Here is a 21,675-nt window from a genome sequence, read left to right on the forward strand (position 1 = left end):
ACAAATACGGCTTGTAAGATCCTCTAACTCAGGTTGACCTTCCAAGTGGCGTTGATAATCAACATTCAACATGGAGCAGTACGGCAGAGAACCCGAGCCTCAGCGCTCACCCAGCACATTCATCTACAATCTTGCGTTCAGACCAAAGGATCAGAATTCGGCGCCCTGTGTGAACTCAATGACTGTACAAGCTTCGCCTATGTCACCTCACTTTGATTCACAACTCCACGCCGGTTCTCTCCTTGAACGACGCGCTCTGGCTGGACGCACTATCCAGGGCATGCCACTTGCGCCATTAACTGTGCAAATTCCGCACCGAAATGACATGGACATATCCGTGGCGGATTTTGGCGCGTTGGATGACGGCTTCTTGCGGTTTCTCGCACGACTCCAATCTCATAAGGAGAGGCATGCTCTAGCAATGAGGATTCGCTCGGTTCAGGACATTTGTCTACGAGCTAGCCAGAAGTATCACGAACGACGACGCAGGCAAGCCAGAAACGATCGCAGAAGAGAACGCAGAGAAGAGCGCAGAGACAATTCAAGGGGGGGTTGCTTGAGAAGGATTCGTGGAGGCAGTCGTCGCCCCGGCCCCTACGATCGACCCGTTCAACGAGATTTGCACCATTATTCTTCGTCTTCAGCGTCTTCCGCCGCCAGCGACTCGGTCTCGACTGAATCGCTTTTGAAGAGCACCGGCCGGATTTGCAATCATCTTTGGGAACAAGCCAACGTAGACGCACTAAACGAATTCATGGGTAGGGGGAAGAAGCGGGAAGCAGCGACAACCATGTCGCAGCTGCTAGAATGGGCGGAAGCGGTCGTGGAGTGCAGTAATCGCAGCAAACGCAGCGACTCTCCCGACAGGTCGGACTTATTGCGATTACTCGAAGCTGCAAAGAATTTGTGCGGCTGGCTTGGTGACAGTGATGGGGAAGCAGAACTTGGAGAAGTTGAAGGCGCTGTGACATTCTATCTCATCTTTGGAGTGGCATAGACATTAGGGAAAGGTGGATCATGTTTTTTTGGTGATGTTGGTGCGAGCTCAATAATAAAGGACAAGCGAAATGGTAGGAAATGCCTCTAGCTGTCTGATATCAATAGCGAAATCGTGTATTTGATCCTGAGTTGACGAATATTAACAGAAGTCAAAGTTTTCCTTCCCAAGACTCTCTCTCAACATGTATGAATGTCAGACTGAAACATGATACTTGGCTCTGGCCTCACACTTTCTGAATGCAATGCTTCTTTCTGTCCTTGCGAGGTATTCAATGGATTCAGATTCTTGGACGAAACAAACGGTGAGATCCATGTCTTTGAGATATTCTGGCGGGGTCAAAGCAATGGAATGGAAGCAAGCACATGCAGTTGGGCTATCTTCTCCGTGCCTACCTGAGATACCTAACATGCTAGCGTACTGAAACTCCCCCAAAGTACTTAGGCACAATGTCATAGTGAATAGTGACATGTGCTGCCAAACAGAGACCGGGTCACTGTGTTCGCCCAAACGGGAGATACCCATGCCCCTACCACCTCTTCACCTTCTCCAGCTCAAACGTAGTCTCCCGCTGATCTAACCCAACCCCACCAAACGCGCCAGCACCTCCCAGCTCCCGCCCGAGTGTACCTGTGCTTGTACTCTGCCGGGACTCGTAGTGTCAACCACCTTTTAACAACACATTCACTGCCGCCTTTTTCTTTTTCCTTCGAGAGAGAAACGTCACCGCTATTGCCTGTGAAGATCCCTCTTGGATTCCCTTCGCCAGTAAGCATCTCCTGCAGTCTCTTAAGTTTAGTTGCTTCTTGAATCCAAGAGGCCTTCCAGGCGCTTACCATTTTCCGTCCTCCAGCCCACCTCAGATTACTCACCGCGTACAAGCGACCCGCCACTATTTGCCAAAAAGACCCCGCCAGAGCTCTACCGATACGCAATATCGCACATCACCGGGCTCCAGAAACAACAACCACCCTCATACACGCCCTATTTGCACGAACAGCCCTTCTCCCTCCCGGGGATTCGACTCTTTCCTACAACGAAACCTGAGAAAGGGAGCCATGACCAATCACTTATAATGGAAACCCCAATGTCAACTCAAGAGCGCCAGCTCTGTGAGTTTCTCCGAGAGCTTCCCGCAAGATGGAACTACGAGTACGACGATCAAGCGCACCACGACCTGTTGGAAAGTCTATTTTGGTCTTTGGCAGGAGGCGAGCGATACATGCCCCTCTTCTTTCCCTCTGGACGTCCTTCGCACAACCTCAAGCTCCACGATGCTCAGGGCGCAGAGGAAGGCGCTGAATACACCGAAGCCGCCCGCGGCAAGCGATGCGGCCACATCTTCAAGCCCGGAGAAGCCTCATACTCCTGTAGGACCTGCAGCACCGATGATACTTGCGTCCTTTGCAGCCGATGCTTCGACTCGACCGATCACGCCGGGCACATGGTTCGCATCAGCATTTCCGTCGGCAACAGTGGATGTTGTGACTGTGGCGATGACGAGGCATGGCGCCTCCCCATGTTCTGTACGATTCACTCCGAGACGAGTCCGGAGAAGGGCGAGGGAAAGGGAAAGGAACCGGCCGGTCTTCCCGAGGACCTGGTGCAGAACATGCAGATGACGATTGGCCGTGTCTTTGACTATATCTGCGACGTCATATCATGCTCACCAGAGCAGCTGCGGCAGGGCAAGACGGCCGACTCTATCCAAGCCGACGAGGAGCTTTCGCGCCTGTCTCCAAGCATCTACGGCGAAGGTCCTTCGGGGCACCCCGAATACGCACTGGTCCTCTGGAACGACGAGAAGCACACGGTGGAGGATGTCCAGAATCAGATCGCGCGGGCCTGTAGAACAACGGAGGCTCAGGCTCTCGAACGCGCTACTGAGACGGACCTCGTCGGGCGCAGCATTCTGAAGCGGCTCGACGACCTTGACGCTCTTCTTGAGATGGCCACTAAGTTGGAACATATCAAGGTTACCGTCACCATCAGGTCATCGCGCGACACATTCCGTGAGCAGATGTGTGGGGCCATGATCGAGTGGCTCAGCGACATCTCAGGATGTAGTGTCGGATCAGACCATACCATTCTGCGAAACACCGTCTGCCAGGAGATGATGAAGCCTTGGAGGAAGGGCAGTCCTGGAAGCCATGCTATTGTGGGGAAGGATGGCATCTACGACGAAGAGAGGTTCTTGAGAAATCTCGAACAGTCTCAGTCTTTCACACAGCACGTCTTACTGCAGATGCAGCGTATTGCTGCTCAACAGCAAACAAGAGCTCTTGGCGACAGTGATGATGATGACATCGACATGGGCAGGGGCAACGGCACTCCGGATAGTGACGCGGGCGACGATGACGACGATGATGATATGGACGATATTATGATGGTGGATATCCAGCCTGATGGACCTGGGGATATTGGCCTCGAGTGGCGTGGCAATGATCAAGCTCTGGAAGAAGATGAAGCTACCATGGCCGGTTATCCGCCTCCTCCGCCTCCACCCGCAGCTGCACGCCGGTCTGCCAGAGACCGCGATTTGACGCCTTCAGACTCCGACACTGCTGAGCCCCTGATTGCACCTGCAATATACGCCAAGGCTAACTTGGAAATTCCCAAAACTCCTGGCCAGGGAGAGAAGGCGCCCTCACCGAAGCCAGGTAGGTATTGGCTCGAGACTCCTCCTGGTTACATGAACCGTGAGAATGTTCCCCCGGCGGAGGATGTCTTCCAAAGGGTTCGTCTAGACTGGCTCATTCTATTCGATCTCCGCATGTGGAAGAAGGTACGCAACGACCTTCGATCTCTCTACATCTCAACTGTTGTTTCGATACCCGAATTCAAGCGCATCTTGGGACTGCGATTTGCAGGATTATACACAACGCTGGCTCAACTCTACTTGATTGGAGACAGAGAGCCGGATCACTCCATCATAAACTTGTCTCTACAGATGCTCACGACACCGTCGATCACTGCAGAGATTGTCGAGCGCGGCAATTTCATGACGAGCTTGCTCGCCATCTTCTACACCTTCCTCACCACTAGACAAGTAGGCTACCCATGGGATGTCTCGTCCAATGCTGTCCTCGCCTTCGACTCTGGTTCAGTGACGAATCGGCGTATGTACCACTTCTATCTAGACTTGAAGTATCTTTTCGGCTCGCCAAACGTCCAGGAGAAGCTACGCACCGAGGAGAGATACCTCTTGCAGTTTTTGGATCTCGTCAAGCTACACCAAGGCATTGGGCCGAATGTCCGCGCCATTGGGGAGCACGTCGAATACGAGACGGATAGCTGGATAACGGCTTCTCTAGTGACACGCGAAATCAACAGACTTGCTCGACAACTTGCCGACGCGTACAGGAATGTGCCGGATAACGAGGCACACTTCGTCGCCCAAGCCATCAGATTGACAGCAAAGGCTGTGATTCTTCACTCTATTGGTGCCGAACGCCATCGATTTAAGCAGGCCGAGATCAAGGAAGAGGTCAAGTTCAAGACTCTGGGTGATTTCGAGTTTGACAATGAGTCGGCACGATACGAAGTGGTCAAGTTCACCGTCGAGGAGGACCCCATCAGCTTCCACCACGCCCTCCACTATACGCTCTCGTGGTTGGTGGAGTGCGGAAAGTCTCTCCCTGCCTCAAGCATGCGAGCCCTGCTGAGCTTCACAACGCAAGACTTGAGGGTTCCTCCCCGCTCCATGGGCCGCAAGGTTATGCCAAGAAGGGATAACTCACCGGAAGACAACCTCATGGCTGCATTCGACTACCCCTTGCGGGTTTGCGCTTGGTTGGCGCAGATCAAAGCGAACATGTGGGTTCGCAATGGCATTAGTCTGCGTCACCAGGCGGCGACATATCGTGGAGTCAGCCAAAGAGATGTCTCTCACCACCGAGACATCTTCTTGCTTCAGACTGCCATGGTCACAGCTGATCCAAGCCGCGTCCTCGCATCCATCATTGATCGATTCGGCATGGAGAAATGGGTCAAGGGCTTTTTTGAGCAAAAGTCGGCAGCGCAAGACGATGCGCAGCATTTGGACGTGGTTGAAGACATGATTCACCTCCTGATTGTGTTGCTAAGTGATCGCACATCATTGATTGCCTCCGAGGATGAGCCCAACGCCAATGTCCTCGCCATCCGCCGCGACCTCACTCATATCCTATGCTTCAAGCCCCTTTCGTTCAACGAAATCAGCAACAAGCTGCCCGAGAAGTGGCAGGAGCAAGAGGATTTCCACCGTGTGCTTGATGAAATGGCTTCGTTCAAGCCTCCAGAGGGTGTCTCCGACGTAGGCACTTTTGAGCTACGACCCGAATTCGTTGAGCATATTGATCCTTACATTGCCCACTACAACAAAAACCAGCGTGAGGAGTCCGAGCTAGCTTATCGCAAGAAGATGGCCATCAAGACTGGGAAGCCGGTCGAAGAGATTGTGTACGAGCCCAAACTTCGATCTATTCCCTCAGGACTGTTCAAGGACCTGGCTGCGTTCACTAGTACCGGCATGTTTGCCCAGGTCATCTACTACTCCTTGCTCTACCCGCTGGTCGCCGCCAGACTCACGCCAAGCGTGCCATCCACTCGCACTGAGACTTTCCTTCAGGTTGTTCTTCACCTGATTCTCATTGCGATTTCCGAGGACAAGGCGGACGAGAGCGACATGACGGAGGAGTCGCTCAACTCATTTGTCTTTATCTCCTTGACACGCACAGCTCGAAGCAACTTCATGCAAGAAGCGCCTAATGCAAAGACCATCGTCGCGTTGCTGGACATGATGTCTACCAAGGAAGAGTTCAAGGCGTGCCACCCCAAGATCGCTCTCATCCTGAAGAGGATGCGACAGAAGCGCCCACGCAATTTTGAGAACGCATATGTTCGATTGGGTGTATCGGTTGACCGCATTGATACTGCATCCCCTGCCAACAACTCTGCAGAGGAGGAACGCGAGCGCAAGAAGAAGGCCGCACTCAGTCGACAGGCAAAGGTTATGGCTCAGTTCCAACAGCAACAGAAGAGCTTCTTAGAGAACCAGGGCAACATTGACTGGGGCTCGGATCTAGAGGACGAGGAAGAGGCCGAGCAGAACACTGACCGGAAGAACAATTGGAAGTATCCCACTGGCACCTGCATTCTGTGTCAAGAAGACACGGACGACCGTCGTCTTTACGGAACGTTTGCTCTGTTCAACGAGAGTCATATTCTACGACAGACGGATTTACAAGATCCAGACTTCGTTAGGGAAGCCTTCCACACACCTTCCAGCCTGGATCGCTCTGCGGAAGACATCCGGCCATTCGGGGTTGCTCATGAGAATCGACAAGAAGTCACAAAGGTCAACGCTCAAGGCGAGAAGTTTGTTGCCGAACGCCAGACAATTGGCAAGGGCTTCCCCTCCAACCTCTCGCGCCCCGGACCAGTCTCAACTGGCTGCGGCCATATGATGCATTACAGCTGCTTTGAAATGTACTTTGATGCGACAAACCGGCGGCACCATCACCAAATTGCCCGACACCATCCTGAGAACCTTCGAAGACAGGAGTTTGTCTGCCCCTTATGCAAGGCTTTAGGAAACGCATTCTTGCCCATCATTTGGAAGGGACAAGAAGAATGTTTCCCCGGGCCCCTTCAATCCCAGCGCATTTTTGCAGACTTCCTAGACGCTCAAATGCGATCCGGCTACTACCGCCTTGGTGCGAATCGCCCGCCCGACCAAGTTCAGGCAGGATTCGCCAGCTATACCGCAGGACAAGTCACGGGTTCGCTGGCAGAGAAGGCGCCTCAGCTATTGGAAGAGGCATGGTCGGCTGATGAGTCGGGCCTGGATTCCGTGGTCGTTAACACGCCGCTGACGTCCGTATTCCCGGCAGCCAGCACGCCGGTCTCCAATCGCCGATCTGTACAGAGTGATGGTTCCACTCTCATGACCGAGCTGGCCAAAGTTTACCGCCGCCTTCGCGATACTGTACGGTCTAATAACTTTGAGACTCGCCACGACAGGCTCAATATCGAACTGCGAGAAAAGAACGAGCTCTGCCACAGCGATGTCCTGGCTAAATTAGTCGGGTACTCCACATCGGCTGCGGAGATCCAGCAGCGTGGTACCGAAGCTCAGTATGGTATGACACTGCTGGAGAAGATCCCCGAGCAGAGTCTGACGCACCTTCGCATCTTGGCTGAGACGGCCACTGCGTACCGGGCTGTCGGTGGTCTCAAGGCTGGCGGAGACAACTGGATCGACGAAGAGTTCCGTCTGGATAGCGAACGGCAACACGTTCAACTATTCGTCTCGCAGTACTTTGGGCAGGAGACGGAACACGTTAGGCGTCCTATCGACATCTATCCGCCGTTACTTGGCCAGGACGCCTTCATCTTCCTCACCGAGTGTGTGTTTGGCGTCATTCCGGCGCAGAACTTTGATGTCACCCATATCCTGAGACTTTGTTATCTTGCGGAGATTGTCAAGATTGTCTACCATATGGGACGCAACATCCCAGTGTCTACTTGGGTGAACCATCTTCTCAACAGGGAAACGCAAGATCCGGCACTTAAGAACTTTGCTGAATTCTGTCTCGCAATCACCAAGACTGGCATGGAGATCAACGTATCCCATCATGAGATGCCGGCGGATCTTGGCGAGAACAAGGGCTTCGGACAACCGGAACTAGACAACCTCGAGGGCTACTACACGTTCGTCAAGAAGTACGCTCTGACTTTCCTGAGGAAGAGCGTCATTCTTCTCTACATCAAGTACGGCGTAGACTTCAACAGCCACGTTTCTCCTCAGCCAGACGCGGACGAGCTAGACCGCCTCACTGAAGTACTTCGGGTACCAACCTTTGACGAGATGTGTGCCGCCATCACCGACCACGGTCCCGATTGCGGTTGGCCTGCTTCGACGACGAGTCTAGTCAAGGGATGGATCAGACATCAAATTATGTGGCCAGGCGACGCCGATCGTAAGCTCCCCAAGTCCGCGCTCATCAGTCACCCTGGCATTTTCGAGCTGGTGGGTCTGCCGAAGAACTACGATGCTCTCATCGAGGAAGCTACTCGACGTAAGTGTCCGACGACGGGAAAGGACGTCTCGGATCCCATGATTTGCTTGCTCTGTGGAGAGGTCTTTTGCGGCCAAGCAGTCTGCTGTCTTAGGGAGGAGACGGCGTCTGGCGACCGTGAGCCGCAGAGAATTGGCGGATCGCAGCAACACATGCGAAAGTAAGTCTTCATGATGAGTGGGTGAAATCACGCCCGTGCTGACCTCCCCGTGCTCTAGGTGTCAGGGCAACATCGGCCTCTTCCTCAACATTCGCAAGTGCTGCATCTTTTACTTGTTCAGGTTGTCGGGGTCCTTTAGCAGCGCGCCCTACATTGATAAGTACGGTGAGACGGACCTGGGTCTACGCCACGGCCGCCAGCTTTTCTTGAACCAGAAACGCTACGACTCGATGCTGCGTACCACATTCCTCAGTCACGGAATTCCGAGCTATATTAGTCGTAAGCTCGAGGCGGAGATTAACAATGGTGGATGGGAGACGATTTGAGGTATCGTCGAGTGGGCAGAAGTGATGAACTCTCGGAGGAAATGAGTGCCACGCATAAAGAGAGACAGTGAATGTGGGGGAGGAAATTGGCGGGCAGGAACACATATTCTTTACGAATTGGGGGCGGGAAGCAAAGAATAGACATGACATGCATCTTGGACCCTTTTGTTATCTTCTCATCGCTAGAGACACATAGCAGCTTTTGGGTGCTGGTGGCAGGGAGGCAAACGTCGGAGTTTCGACAGGTTGGCAACGAGAGTTTGAATTTCAAAATAAGCAGAAAAAATGACATTCTGCACAAAAAGATTTCGCTCGAGTTTTATGCTCGGCACCGATGTCTGCCTGTTGAGAAATTTAGGACGGTTATCCATGTGTCTTGGTATCATATTCATGCCATCACCTATACTCGAGATGACTCTGTTTTCTCCTCCCCTCGATGTACATTCATATATCTGGCCCCCCTTCCGTGTAATATTCCATCACACGCCAGCCATATCGATATCTTCTTCCTGCTTTATCGGCGGTTCCGTGCCATTTACATTGGCGACTTCATCTCCTCCGACCTCCTCACCAATCGCGTGACCATTCGTCAGCGTCTTCTCCGCCCCATCGGTTTCAGTACCAGCAATAGCGGCGGCGGCAGCGGCCACGGCACCAACCTCCCCTTCACCCAACAACCTCTTAAAGATGCGTATCCGTCCATCCTGCCCCGCCGACACCATGACGTCCCCATGGACATCGACCCAGAAACACACGTTGCCACCCTTGCCGCCTCCTCGGTGCGAAGAAGAATCCTTCTTGTGGGCGGGGATGCGCTGAACAACCTCTTTAGTGACGACGTCCCACAGCACAATCTCGCCGTCCTCGCTGGCCGAGGCGATGAAGGCGCCCTCGCCGGGGACGATGCCGAAGCAGCCGCCGATGGCGAAGCGGTTGTTGGCGTGGCCTTGGTACGTCTTTTTCACGGAGCCGGCAACGTAGTCCCAGAGGCGGATGCTGTTGTCGAGGTTAAAGGCAAGGACGAAGCGGCCGTTGGGTGCGAAGCAGACGGACGTTACGGCGGGGTTGTCTTCGTGGACTAGGGTGCGGAGGCACTGGCCTGTGTAAGTGTCCCATATGCGACTGTTGTTCGGGGTTAGTAAAGGATCCCAACCAAGTAGAGACGGGGGTAGTCTTGGCCATACGTACATGAGACCGTCCGTCGAACAACTCACGACCAACGTGCCGTCGCATGAAAAGTCGATGCCGCTGACCGGGTCGCTGTGCGCCGGTAAACTACGCATCAAGCGGCCCGCCCTGACATCCCACAAAAAGACGGCCTCGTCGTACGATCCCGAGGCGAGTATGTTTCCCTTGGGCGAGAAGGCGAGACACATCACGTAGTTGTGGTGTCCCCGCAGCGGCAACATGGGATGCGCGGCGGGCGCCGCGTCGTCCTTGGCCATGTGACCCACGCCCTTTGCCGTGACCTTTGGCCGGCCCGTCACCCGGTCCCAGATGCGAATCGACTTGTCGTCGGAGCCCGTCGCCAGGCTCCCGCTGTTGGGGCTCCACGCCACGCAGTTCACGCCGGCCATGTGGCCCACCAGGGTGTCCATGTGCTCCCCCGTGGCCGCGTCCCACGTCTTGACGGTCCCGTCGGCCGAGGCGCTCGCGATCCACCGGCCGTCGGGCGATATCCGCACTTGCGAGACGGGCGCTCCCGCGTGTCCGCTCAGCACCCTTTCCTCCTCGTACCGCGGCCTCACGGGGCCCTTCTTCACGGGCCCGGGTGTCACGGGCGTCGTCACTGTCGCGCCGGTATCTGCGCCGCCGTTGGTCGAGGAGAGCCGTAGCCTGCGGTCGACGGCGCCTGAGAGACTGCCGCCCGATGTAGAAGCAGGCGACCTTGATCCCGCGCGTGACTCATCCTCGTCGTCGTCGTCGTCGTCGCTACGTGAGCGGGAGGGTGAGGCGGTCGCCGACCTTGGTGTGCGAGATCGCGACCGCGACCTCGAGTGCGACCGTGATCGAGATTTGGAGTGCGATGAGCGTGAGTAGAATGCCGCCTCGTTGAGCTCATCCTCGCTAGGAGACCTGCTAGGTGTCATGCTAGGACGGCCATGGTTGGTTGACAGGCGGCGGGATGTGCTGGACCGCTGCTTCTTCGTTCTCGTTGTCGTCGCGGTGGTTTTCTTGGCGGCTGCGGCTGCCGTGGTGGTCGTAACTGTCGTGTCGTTGAGCTCATCTGGTGAACTTGATCGCGGTGTCGCGGATGTGCTGTGTGCGACGACTTTGCGACGTTTTGGAGGGGGTTCGGGAAGAGGCGTCGCTGCTGCTGAGGAGCCGACGTCTGACATTTTTTCGCGTTATGTTTGGGTATGGATGCACGAGTATATGAGACGGACTACCAGCTCCCTTTTGTGTTGGTCAAGGAGGCTGTTCAATCGATGGCGAGCGGGGTGGTGGGAAATAATAGCAATTTATGCCCAGGAAAGTCAAAGGCAAGGCTGAATGAACGGACGGCAAGAATGATCAGCAACTTTTGGCGCGTTGAAAAGAAGCAGGGGTTGCTTGACTGACGTTTAGCGGTTGCTTTTCAGCCTCGTCTCCACCGCACAGGTCATTCTGGGGTCAAGCTCTCCCCCTGATAGCGTGTGGGACCACTAAGATAAGAATCCGCTGCTGCCATTTTCGTACCGATTGGCCAATGGCAGAGTGTATGGAGCCTCGTCCGGCCAAGCATCTGTAAGAGTGGGTCGTTCTCCCGTTGACAACCCCCCGGCCTGCCGGCAAACGCAAACGGGACGGCTCCAGGAAGTCGAGAAAGGGAAAAAAAGAAAACCAAACGCAACGTCACCAAAAGTCCAAGCGTCCGTTGTAGTGACCTTTTCATCCCATCTCGCAAGAGCCCCGCGATCCGACCTCACCTTTGACGGTAATGCGACTTCATTCTCACATTTTTTTGCAAATGCCATAGCGCCAGCCCAGTTAACTACCTATCATTACAACCACTGTAGAGTTTGAATCTTGCTCTCACACTCCACTTCGGAAGCTTCGGCGTAATCACCTACAACTGCCGACCTATCTTGTTGCAGCTCGCTGTCGTCTTACACGCGTTCGACGCATCTCTTGATCCAATATCACTTCCCGATTCAAGCCATCTTATTCTTTACCTTTTTCCGCATTCTCCTCAGTGGTCTTCCTATTTCTTCTCCCACATCTTCCCCCATCTCTATAAAACATAATCTCCAGATTCTTCACCTCGTCATCTCAAGACAGCCAACAACATAAACCAACACAATATGGACGACCCTCTCCCAAAGGACCTCCGCCTACTAACACTCAACTGCTGGGGCCTAAAATACATCTCCAAGCTCCGCCCGCAACGCCTCGCAGAAATCGGCCGCCGCATCGCCGCCCTCCCGGACCCGCCCCACGTCGTCGCCCTCCAAGAGTGCTGGGTTACCTCCGACTACGACGCCATCCGCGCCGAGACCGCCGCCGTCCTGCCCCACGGCAAGTTCTACTACTCGGGCCCCTTTGGCGGCGGCCTCGCCGTCCTCTCCCGCTGGCCCATCGACGAGAGCTCCATGCGCGCGTACCCCCTCAACGGCAGACCCACGGCCTTTTGGCGAGGCGACTGGTACGTCGGCAAGGGCATCGCCTGCGCCCGCATCCCCGTCCGCCTCGCCGGCGCAGACGGCGGCCCCGGCAGAGACCACGTCCTGAGCATCTTCAACACCCACACACACGCGCCCTACACCGAAAACCAACCGGGCGACACCTACCTCGCCCACCGCCTCGCCCAGTCCTGGGAAATGTCCAAACTCCTCCGCGCCGCAACCCAGCGCGGCGACCTCGCCCTCGCCATGGGCGACTTCAACATGCGGCCCCTATCCCTCCCGCACCGCATCATCACAGCCCACGCACCCGTCCACGACGTCTGGCGCGTCCTCCACCCAGACTCGTCTCTCGGCGCCGCAGACGATCCCTTGGAAAAAGCCCGCGGTAGACCCGTCCCCTCGGCCGACTTCAACCTCGTCGAGAACGGCGCCACCTCGGACCACGTCTACAACACCTGGCGCTGGTCCAAGGAGCAGCAGAAGAAGCTCGGCGAGGGGAAAGAACCCGTCGTCGTACCGCCAGACACGCCCGACAGAAAGGGGAAACGCCTGGACTACATCTTCTTCGGCTCCGGTAGAGGAGGTGGTGGTGGCGGTGACGACGGCGGCAGCGACTGGGTCGTCCGCAGCGCCAAAGTCGGCATGGTCGAGCCGCATCCCACCCTCGGCTGCTCCCTAAGCGACCACTTCGCCGTCGAGGCAACGCTGGCATACCAGACACCACACCATCGCCACCAAGGCCTCGACGCAACGGAAAACGATAACGAGACGTCCTACCTCCAGGACGCCTCAGCCAGCTCCCACCGCGACTCCTTCACGTCCGAGAACCCCCCTATTTCCGAAGTGCCAGGCAAAGGTCTTCCGGTGCCAGTCTACGACGAGATTCTCTCTGTGACACGTCAGTACATCCACCGGGAAGAGAATCAACGGCGCTGGCGGGGATCACACTTTTTGGCATGGTTTGCCGTCCTAATAGCGTGCCTTATAGCTGTGTGGTTCAGCCCACACAACTTTGTTGCCTTTGTTCTCATGCTCCTGAGCAGTCTCGGACTGGTTGCTGGTGTTGTTGACGGTCTCATGTCACTCCTCTTCTTCAACTCAGAACTCAGAGCCTTGAAGGAGTTTGAATGGGAAATCACAAACGCCAAAAGGCATGCGCGAGGTTCTGTTTCAGAGGAGACAGTAAAGAGAGAAAAGTCTTTCTAAGAACCCGAATGACGATTGTCCTGCCTAGTATAATAATACCCCAGACTCTAGGCTTAGTTGACGGTGCCTCCACAGCATGTTACACGCGCCAGAGGAGAGGCTGATATGTAATGAAGAATAATGTCTATTCATACTTGGCGTTGCTCTTTCCTTCTCATAATGGCGCAACACACCTTGTACGTGTAACCAGCCCATACTTCCATCAGTAGCTGCTTCAATCTTGCCCCTCTGCCCAACGTCGCCTCGACTGACAACGCATTCCTCCCCTTGATCAAGAATTTGTAGGGTAGACTGTTCCAACAGGCCTGCGGCTGGCCATGTCTTTGCGTCGCCACGAATAACCTAGAAAAGCTGTTCGCTTCCTCATCTGAAGAACTTCCTCCTTGACCCAACGGTCCCGTAGTAACTTGTCTCTTGGGCGCTTGCATTCTTTTCGTCCGACTCTTCTGACGTACCATTTGAGAAAGGCCTTTTCAACATCTTCCAGAAAGGCATGATCGTCAATATCGCGATCGAATCGTTTCAACTTGGATGAATCGTAGGGTTTGGAGATGAACTCAGTGGCCAGGCACCTCACATCGTCTTCAAAGTCGTACTGTAGAAACCTAAGACGGAGATCGTCCAGGTTCTCCGACCCCTCCACTATCTCGGAATCCATTGAGTCAGACCAGTCGCTGATCGGCTCATCTTCTTCAAAGTAGTGAGAGTCGGCGTAGCTTTGAATATGTGGTATCCACTCTGGCCGACTGGAGCGTATTGCTTCCCAAGGAACGCCCCGAAACCACGGGTGGGCCTTGATCTCGGATGCGTCGTTATTGAAAACGTATTGACTCGGTATTTTCTTGTAGCCCTGAAGCTTGTCCCAACTTCGTCGAGCATCTTGGTTGCGATACTCGGGTGATGAGAGACGGCTGTCTTTGTCCTGAAGCAGATCGTTGATCAATTGCCGGCATACTCTCGAGACTGGAGGTCCGTCAATAGGAAACACCAAGCTTTTCCGATATTCCTGCTCTCAAAATCAGAGAAATATACAATGGGAAGTTCTGTCTAAACTTACGAGGATGTTCTGCTTGGTATAGTGACGACCCTTCTCCGAGAGAAACGGCGTGTGCCCATATAGGCACTCGTAAAGGATGATTCCGATACTCCACTAGTCGCATCTACCATCATACTTCTCTCCCATGACCACCTCTGGAGCCATATACTGGCTTGTGCCAACAATGGAGCGGGCCGAGGATCGGCGTGTCTCTGCTGTTCGCCAACCAAGCAGCTGGTCGACTTTTACAATCTCGTCTGCGTTTGTTTCGACGACATTGAACGGACATTCAAGCCCATCAAACTTGGTTCGGAGCAATTCTGACGGGGGATAGTGCTTGGATGACCCTTCCCGAGATGATCGTCGCCTCGCCCGTCCACCATCGCGGGCCGCTTTTTGATCCTCGCCATCACCGTCTAGCGTAACACCTGTCAGGGCCAGAATTGACTGTCGCTGCCACTTGTAGTAGGAGGTGTCATGGGACCAATGGTCGTCAAAAGCCAGCCCGAAATCCGAGATTTTCAGGTGACCGTCGGCACCGATGAGGAAGTTGTCTGGTTTGACATCTCGGTGGATGCATCCAAGTCTATGGGCCTCTTCGACGCAAAGTATCATCTCGGCGATGTAGAATCGAGTTCTGGACTCGGTCATGATGTTTTCGCGAATCAGAAGACCAAGAAAGTCTCCCCCCGGCATGTAGTCCATTAGGAGGTAAAGATTCACTGGATCCTGGAAACTGGATATCAGGGGCACCACCCTAGCCCCGGTTAGCATGGAAGAACAGCGTTGCCCAGCACATCGAGAGGACTTTGCTCACCATTCTGAATTCTCAGAGGCCGCCAAGAAGTCTCTTTCCGCTCGCAAGTGCCCTTCTTGGCAGCTTCGAATCATGTCAGACTTCCGAATGACCTTCATAGCAAATACCTGTCGTCGGCATCGGTCCCATACAAGCTTGACAACTCCGAAGCTCCCTTTTCCGAGGATTTGCAGGGTCTCGAGGTTTTCCAAGTCCGATCCTCGCCTCATTTCAGCGCTAGACGTTGTTGACTATGCAACTCTGCAGCTGTGAGTTTTGGCGTTTCTTTGCTCGCGGAGGAAATTGGTCTCCATTGCAAAGAAGAGCCTCCAGTAATAGTCTCTCTCACTGGGGCCGAGGTGACCTCCATACTGATCCAGATTTCGTTGGTGCTCGGCGATACGCTGTTCACGTGGTGTGAGACGACTACTCAAAGCATCCTCGAAGTAGGTCTCCAGGTAGATTCTGGCTGCTGCTGCCTTTTCGACCGTGTGGACCCTTTGTTTATCAGAGAGTTGGTTCCAATCTAGTCGTCCCCAGGGTGTGTACTGGGGCGCCGAAGAAAGCTCAAGTTCCAAGTCAGGTGGCGGATTTGGGGCGGCTGGCTCAAGAGGGTGGTTTGTGACGGGCTGGGCAATTGGGTATCGCAGAGGGCGGGACTGTATTGCCTTGTGAGTGGGCTTCCCCCTTATGTCCATGAACCTGTGAATGAAGTTCCTGGTTCTGGTGGACCTAGCACTGCCCGAGGACTGTAGGTCTGCTTTGTGTGTTAGCTGGTGATGGTTGGCCTTTTAGTCAGCCTCTACCCACGTTGATGATGGCGGTATCTTCCCTTGAACAAATGGGTTAGTGGGGTCGCCTGAAGATGAGGACGGGGATTCCAAAGAGTGTGCTGTGCCTGGCCGTCGACTTCTGGACTGAGGTCTGTTGGGAGTGTGTGGTTGGGGTCTATGGCTGTTGCCGTGAGGGTCGGATTTGAACGTGCGACGATGCTGCTGCGGAGAACTTGTTGATGCATGATGTTTACTAGTGATGGAGAAATTAATTGAAGAGGTAATGAGACCTGCTGGCATAACGACTTGTGATAAATGCGGGATCCAAAAGAGAGGCGGACGAGCAGTCCGGCTGTATGGTGTTTGGCCTGGTGGCATGTCGTCTGAGAAGATGTAGGCAGATTAGGAACGAGGATATGGATCGTTGTCCTCGGCCAACGGTTGCATTGAGGAGGGACTTGCCAAAAGCAGCTGGACCACCTTGGCCGTTTCAATTGATCGACAATGGGCAAGTGAGCTTCATTCAGGATAGTCACCGGCGAGGAGGCAGGTAAGTACGCTGTAAATTGAGCTTGCCTCAGCATCTCAGGACGTCATCACAAGTTTCTAGGCACGATCGGTTGCCGAGGAGGAAGGCTCGCCGGGACATTCAAGGTAAGAAGTAAGGAGACTTTGATTTTCATAAAAGGAAACCGGAGCTAAGTACAGACCGACCGGAAGAAAACCATCCATGTCCGGTGAGAGAAATTTCCTACATCAACAGAAAACTCTTTTTGTGATACGCCAACTAATGCAGTGTAAGTCCTCGCCTCGTCATCCCATCAAACACATTCTGCTTCTCGCACCCCACGAGGGGACTGCGAATCTTCGCAGATAGCCACAGGTCGGAGACTATCCATCGCGGCAACAGCGCATATATCGCGACTCAGCGAATCCCATCGCCGTCACACATCATTACGAGGGAAGGTCGGCGTCTGGAACGCCGGGGCCCAGCAGGGGCTCGCCATCTTTCCATGGCGTGCTCGCCGGGCAAAATAGGGTAGAATACAGTGAGAAGCATCCTGAATCGGCGTCTCGCCGCCAAAAGGGGGTCTTGCTAGTGAGGAAGCGACCTGTTTACTTGATCTCAAGGAGCTTAACGTCGAAGGTCAGGGTGCTCTTGGCAGGAATGCCGGGCAGGCTCTTGTTGCCGTAGGCGAGGTTGGCGGGGATGGTAAGACGACGCTCACCACCGATGGCCATGCCGATGACACCAATGTCCCAGCCCTTGATGACCTGGCCCTTGCCAGCCTTGAAGGTGAAAGGCTTGCCCTTCTTGTTGGCTAGAAATTTGAGTTAGCGAGACATCTAGAAGAAAGGAATATTCGGACTCGGCGCTTACCATCGAAGACCTTGCCGTCGTCGAGCTTGCCAATGTAGCGGACGCTGACGCTGTCACCGTTCTTGACAGCGCGGCCAGTACCAGGCTTGCGGTCGTCAATGGTGACTCCCTGAACGACCTTGACGCCACCCGCGGGCTTGCCAGCCTGCTTGGCCTTCTCAGCGGAGCCGGTAGGGCCCTGCTCGAGGTTCTTGGCGAACTGAACCTTCTTGTCGGACTTGGGGGTAGTCTTCTCCTCGGCGGCGACGGCCTCACCCTTGTTGTTCTTGAGCTTCTTCTTGTCCTTCTTGGAGGTCTTGGTCTCGTCGTCGGCCTTGATCAGGTCGTCGAGGCTCTCGGCAGCGCGCTTCTTGCCCTTCTTGCCAGTCTCGACCAGCTTGGGGGCCTCCTCCTCGTCGGTATCGACTTCCATGACGCGCGGGTCCTCGGTGTCGTCAAGGTCGTCGCTGTCCTCATCGGGCATGCCGTACTCGAGCTCATCGGGGGACAGGTCGTACTCGTCGTCGTCCTCATCCTCGTCGGATCCCTCCTCCTCCTCATCGTCGATAACGTAGTTACCGGTGAGGTGGACGGTGTGGGTACCAGAAACGACGAAGAAAACCTTCTCACCCTCCTGGACGGTGATGTCAAGGGGCTGCTGGTAGTTCTGCGCGGTTATTAGCAATCAAGACTTTTCCCTCTAGACTCGCACGGTCTATTCGCAACTTACGCGCTCGGTGTCGAGAGTGCAGATGACAAAGTTCTCAAGGTCAAGGCCCTCCTCGTCGTCATCGCTCTCCTCGTCATCCTCCTCATCATCAGAGGCCTTGCCCTTGCCCTTCTTGCTAGACTTTCCGTTGGGCTTGGCATCGTCCATCTCCTCGTCAGACTCCTCCTCGTTGACGGCCTCGATCAGCTTCTTAAGGGCCTCAGCCTGCTTCTGCTTCTTGGACTTGGAGGGGTCGCTGGGACCTCCGTTGGGCTCATCATCGTCATCGGACGACTCGTCGTCATCGCCGTTGGCGTCAATGAGAGACTGAAGGTAGTCCTCATCGATCTCGTCATCCTCGCCGGCCTCGAGGTCGTCACCGAAGCGCTGCTTGACGAGGCGAAGGGTAGAGCGGGGGACAGCGGGAATGTTGCCATCAGCATCGGCCTCGGGAGCCTCAGAGGGATCAATGGCGGCCATGGTGATGCGGAACTGGTTAATCCTAAGGTTAGTTAACCGTGAATAAGCAGGAGTGCGCCGGCGCCCAGCGCAAGTTGCGACCTGGCCGGAGCCTGCGCTCAAGCGCCTACAGGCAAAGAAACAGGGCAGAGAGATGCACATACAGTGGCAGGGAAGTCGGGGTTGGCGGGAATGAGGATCTCGCCGGCGGGGACCTCGAGCCCGTAGAGAGCGACAGGAAGCTGGGCCATTGTGCTGATTGTGAAGGTGGTATGTGAACGAGACTAGTAAAAGTTGGTGCTCTTGCACTTGATGATTGCTCTTCAAGGAGGTCGAAAAACAAAGACCGTTCGTTCTTGAAGGGATTATTTGGGGGTATGGAAAGACTAGGGAGAGGAAGAAGATGGGGTGGGATTCGAGTGTGAGAGGGAGGTTGTACAGAAAAGTCGAGGTTCTCGAAGAACTTTTGCCTGAAATTTTTTTCCACTCGACGACCAGACCAGACGGAACTTTTTTCTTTTCTTTTTTTTTTCTTGGTCTCGACCCCACCGCTGGCGGCGCTAGTGCTGCCTTGTCCTGTCTTATCGGCCTTATCACACCATGGCAACCAAGGCGCAACGGCAGGGAAGGTGCGTCTGGGGAAGGAGCTGCATTGGACCCTTGCCCAAAAATGCCCCAAAAATGCCCAAAACGACGTCTTCACCGGCGCTTTTGTGGACGGTGAGGACCCTCCACTCGTACACCGCTTTCTGCCTGGGCTCACTCGGTGCTGATGCTGTTGACGAAGTCTGTGCTGCCTTTGAGATCCTTCGAGGTGCCTTTGTTGCGCCATCAAGGATCACTCATTCTTACTGCATACCATATTCTGATGAGATATCAATAGCAAGTTGGTCAAAGGGTCTTCGATCATCCCGTTGGGCAAATCCGAGATCTCGTCAGTATACGGACATAGATGAAAAGTGTCTCTCCTGCATGTCCTGTAGACAGAACAGGTACACAAATTCTACCTTGGGAACTGCAAGTTCCTCGTCCGTCTCCCAGACCTCTCTCTTTTTCTGATATTCATCATTCGTCATCTTCGACTACCCACCTCGACTTCACAAACCAAGCCTTGACAAGCTGCCACACAAACCCCAAAGCAAACCTCGTCTGCCCCTGCTCATACATCTGGCCCCTCTCACCAACTTCCGCCATCTTACACGCAATCTCGACAATCGGCCCCGGAAAGAGGCGCCTCTCGCTGCTCCGAGCGTACGCCGCCACCAGATCGTTCCCGTTCGTGATGCCACCTGTGAATATGCAACCATAATTTAGTAAAACAGACATGAAGAGCAGAAAGAGAAGAGAAAGAAAAACATACCACAGCTCCAAAGATTACCATCCCGACACCATCGAAACTCATCCCCCACAAACCTCGCCTCCGGAAACCTCTTCTTCAAAACATCCTGCAGACCCCTCGGCCCGCACACCTTCCTCCCCTCCAAAACCCCCGCGGCACCGCACAAGAACGCGCCCGTACAGACACTCAGCACGTCCGTCCTCTTTCCCTTTCCTCCCTCCCCCCCCTCCTCATCAGCATGTCCCCTCAAAAACGCCAGCGTCTCCTCATCCCAGCTCGCCGCCGGATCCGGTCCGGGGACGAGCAGGATATCCAGCATGCCCGGCTGGACCTCCGGGCTGGAGACGTCGTGCGTCGGCCGGATCTTGACGCCCGCCGTCAAGGGGAGCTGAGGAGGAACAAGGTGTCCTGCTGCCTCCGGGGCCGAGTTCGAGCTACAGCTAGAGCTAGAGCTGGGGCTGGTCTTTGCAGAAATGTAGCAGATTTCCACGCTTGGCGCCACGTTCGGGATGTGTTTGGGTATCATGGGCAGACCGCCCAGGTACTCTCTCGACATCATAAACAAGACGTCTACGCAGGCCATGTCGAGGAGCTGACACTCGGACGGCATAAAGACCCCAATCTTGACCATTTCGGTACTGGTGTTTGCCATTTTGTGTGTGTTTTTTTCTTCTTCTTTGAGTTTTGTCGTGAAATTCTACAAGGTGGATTGAAGCAATCCCTGAATGGGGCACTGGATTCCAACAATATGTTCAATGCGTCCTGGCATGGCTGTCTTGGTATCATCGTCAAGGTAACAAACCCCATCCAGCTTTATACTGAAGCCAAACAGCCTATCGACCGCCCGTCCTCCGAATGCTGCCGTCCTTTACATCGCGGTCCGAAAGCCTATCGGTATAGCCAACAACCAAGCAGAAAGACACTGGGCATCCGGTGGCTGACATTCATGGAAGCTGATTGGGTGTCATCTCTTAACTTCCGAGAGGCTTCGGGGTTCTAGCGGCTCGTCCTCAGCGGTGCTGGTCCGTCCAAAGGATGACCGACCATTGTAAGCTGATTGGAACGGCTTCCCGTCCTTCCAGGTTGGCTACGTTCGTTCAGAATTCTCTCCTCCATGATGATCAATCCTCTTGCATCTATTAACGAGGGAGCTTTGTCCGGGTGGTTTCCTCTAAAGATGCGTGAGGGTGCTTCATGTTCATGTCTACCATACTCGCCATGATCAACTCATAACCACAAGGAACCCATGATAAGTCACCGAGAATGGGTCGCAAGCAATGTATAATTCACGTCAATTTTATCGTGGCAACGTTCTTCCTGTTAACCACGCCGTCCAACCCACGTCTTAGCGTCAATTGCCATGATCATGAATCGTTCTATGTACACACAAGATTAAATATTATAGGACTCGTCCAAATTCATGGGCTCCGGGATTCTGTTGTGTCGGCCTCCCGTCTTGCTCTTTTGGAGCCCATTGTCAGCTGTTCCTGCTGGGCTTGTCCCGTCCCCAGCGGATGCAGTCATCTTTCGTCACCATCCCGGCATCTTCCTGCCGCTGGTGGGTGAGCCTCGTCATGCTGGCCTGGATATGTCCGACCCCATCGTTTCCACTTCGTCTTCCGTATAAGCGAATGCACTTGGACGGCTCTCTCGCTCGTCAAGTTCCTGCGTATTGCTCCGAGAACTCCGGTTTGAGGCCCCATAAATCCCCGAAATCTCTAGAATGCCGATACCATGCCATGCCATGCATATCAAGAATGCCCTCATCTATTTACACGTGAGGCTCTTGGGAGCCCCAACTTCTTCAAACACGTAATCGAGTTAAAAACCGCCGCTTGGTGGGTCTTC

General features: G+C 54.5%; 8 protein-coding genes across 8 annotated transcripts; 3 read left to right on the forward strand and 5 right to left on the reverse strand.

Moving 5' to 3' along the window:
* Window positions 1-70: 70 nt before the first annotated feature.
* On the forward strand, window positions 71-997 carry CABS01_05301 (uncharacterized protein; the record flags this gene model as incomplete). Its single annotated transcript, XM_060538671.1, has 1 exon — window positions 71-997. One exon carries the CDS (start codon window positions 71-73, stop codon window positions 995-997), a length of 927 nt encoding a protein of 308 aa, XP_060405843.1.
* Window positions 998-2,072: 1,075 nt separating this feature from the next.
* Window positions 2,073-8,544, forward strand: CABS01_05302 (uncharacterized protein; the record flags this gene model as incomplete). Its single annotated transcript, XM_060538672.1, has 2 exons — window positions 2,073-8,218; window positions 8,277-8,544. The coding sequence occupies 2 exons, from the start codon at window positions 2,073-2,075 to the stop codon at window positions 8,542-8,544; spliced, it is 6,414 nt and encodes a 2,137-aa protein (XP_060405844.1).
* A 479-nt stretch (window positions 8,545-9,023) lies between these two features.
* On the reverse strand, window positions 9,024-10,883 carry CABS01_05303 (WD domain-containing protein; the record flags this gene model as incomplete). Its single annotated transcript, XM_060538673.1, has 2 exons — window positions 9,024-9,666; window positions 9,733-10,883. The coding sequence occupies 2 exons, from the start codon at window positions 10,881-10,883 to the stop codon at window positions 9,024-9,026; spliced, it is 1,794 nt and encodes a 597-aa protein (XP_060405845.1).
* A 945-nt stretch (window positions 10,884-11,828) lies between these two features.
* CABS01_05304 (endonuclease/Exonuclease/phosphatase) lies at window positions 11,829-13,355 on the forward strand (the record flags this gene model as incomplete). Its single annotated transcript, XM_060538674.1, has 1 exon — window positions 11,829-13,355. The coding sequence occupies one exon, from the start codon at window positions 11,829-11,831 to the stop codon at window positions 13,353-13,355; it is 1,527 nt and encodes a 508-aa protein (XP_060405846.1).
* A 271-nt stretch (window positions 13,356-13,626) lies between these two features.
* Window positions 13,627-16,205, reverse strand: CABS01_05305 (uncharacterized protein; the record flags this gene model as incomplete). Its single annotated transcript, XM_060538675.1, has 6 exons — window positions 13,627-14,361; window positions 14,413-14,505; window positions 14,575-15,148; window positions 15,209-15,407; window positions 15,537-15,944; window positions 15,998-16,205. The coding sequence occupies 6 exons, from the start codon at window positions 16,203-16,205 to the stop codon at window positions 13,627-13,629; spliced, it is 2,217 nt and encodes a 738-aa protein (XP_060405847.1).
* An 871-nt stretch (window positions 16,206-17,076) lies between these two features.
* On the reverse strand, window positions 17,077-18,739 carry CABS01_05306 (FKBP-type peptidyl-prolyl cis-trans isomerase; the record flags this gene model as incomplete). The annotated part of the gene is made up of 4 exons (XM_060538676.1): window positions 17,077-17,282; window positions 17,342-17,987; window positions 18,051-18,521; window positions 18,653-18,739. The coding sequence occupies 4 exons, from the start codon at window positions 18,737-18,739 to the stop codon at window positions 17,077-17,079; spliced, it is 1,410 nt and encodes a 469-aa protein (XP_060405848.1).
* Window positions 18,740-19,081: 342 nt separating this feature from the next.
* Window positions 19,082-19,350, reverse strand: CABS01_05307 (uncharacterized protein; the record flags this gene model as incomplete). Its single annotated transcript, XM_060538677.1, has 2 exons — window positions 19,082-19,285; window positions 19,348-19,350. 2 exons carry the CDS (start codon window positions 19,348-19,350, stop codon window positions 19,082-19,084), a joined length of 207 nt encoding a protein of 68 aa, XP_060405849.1.
* A 203-nt stretch (window positions 19,351-19,553) lies between these two features.
* Window positions 19,554-20,479, reverse strand: CABS01_05308 (ThiJ/PfpI family protein; the record flags this gene model as incomplete). Its single annotated transcript, XM_060538678.1, has 2 exons — window positions 19,554-19,777; window positions 19,849-20,479. 2 exons carry the CDS (start codon window positions 20,477-20,479, stop codon window positions 19,554-19,556), a joined length of 855 nt encoding a protein of 284 aa, XP_060405850.1.
* Window positions 20,480-21,675: the final 1,196 nt, after the last annotated feature.

Source organism: Colletotrichum abscissum (assembly GCF_030869225.1).
Source record: "Colletotrichum abscissum strain IMI 504890 chromosome Unknown Scaffold_10.1, whole genome shotgun sequence".
Taxonomy (NCBI): domain Eukaryota; kingdom Fungi; phylum Ascomycota; class Sordariomycetes; order Glomerellales; family Glomerellaceae; genus Colletotrichum; species Colletotrichum abscissum.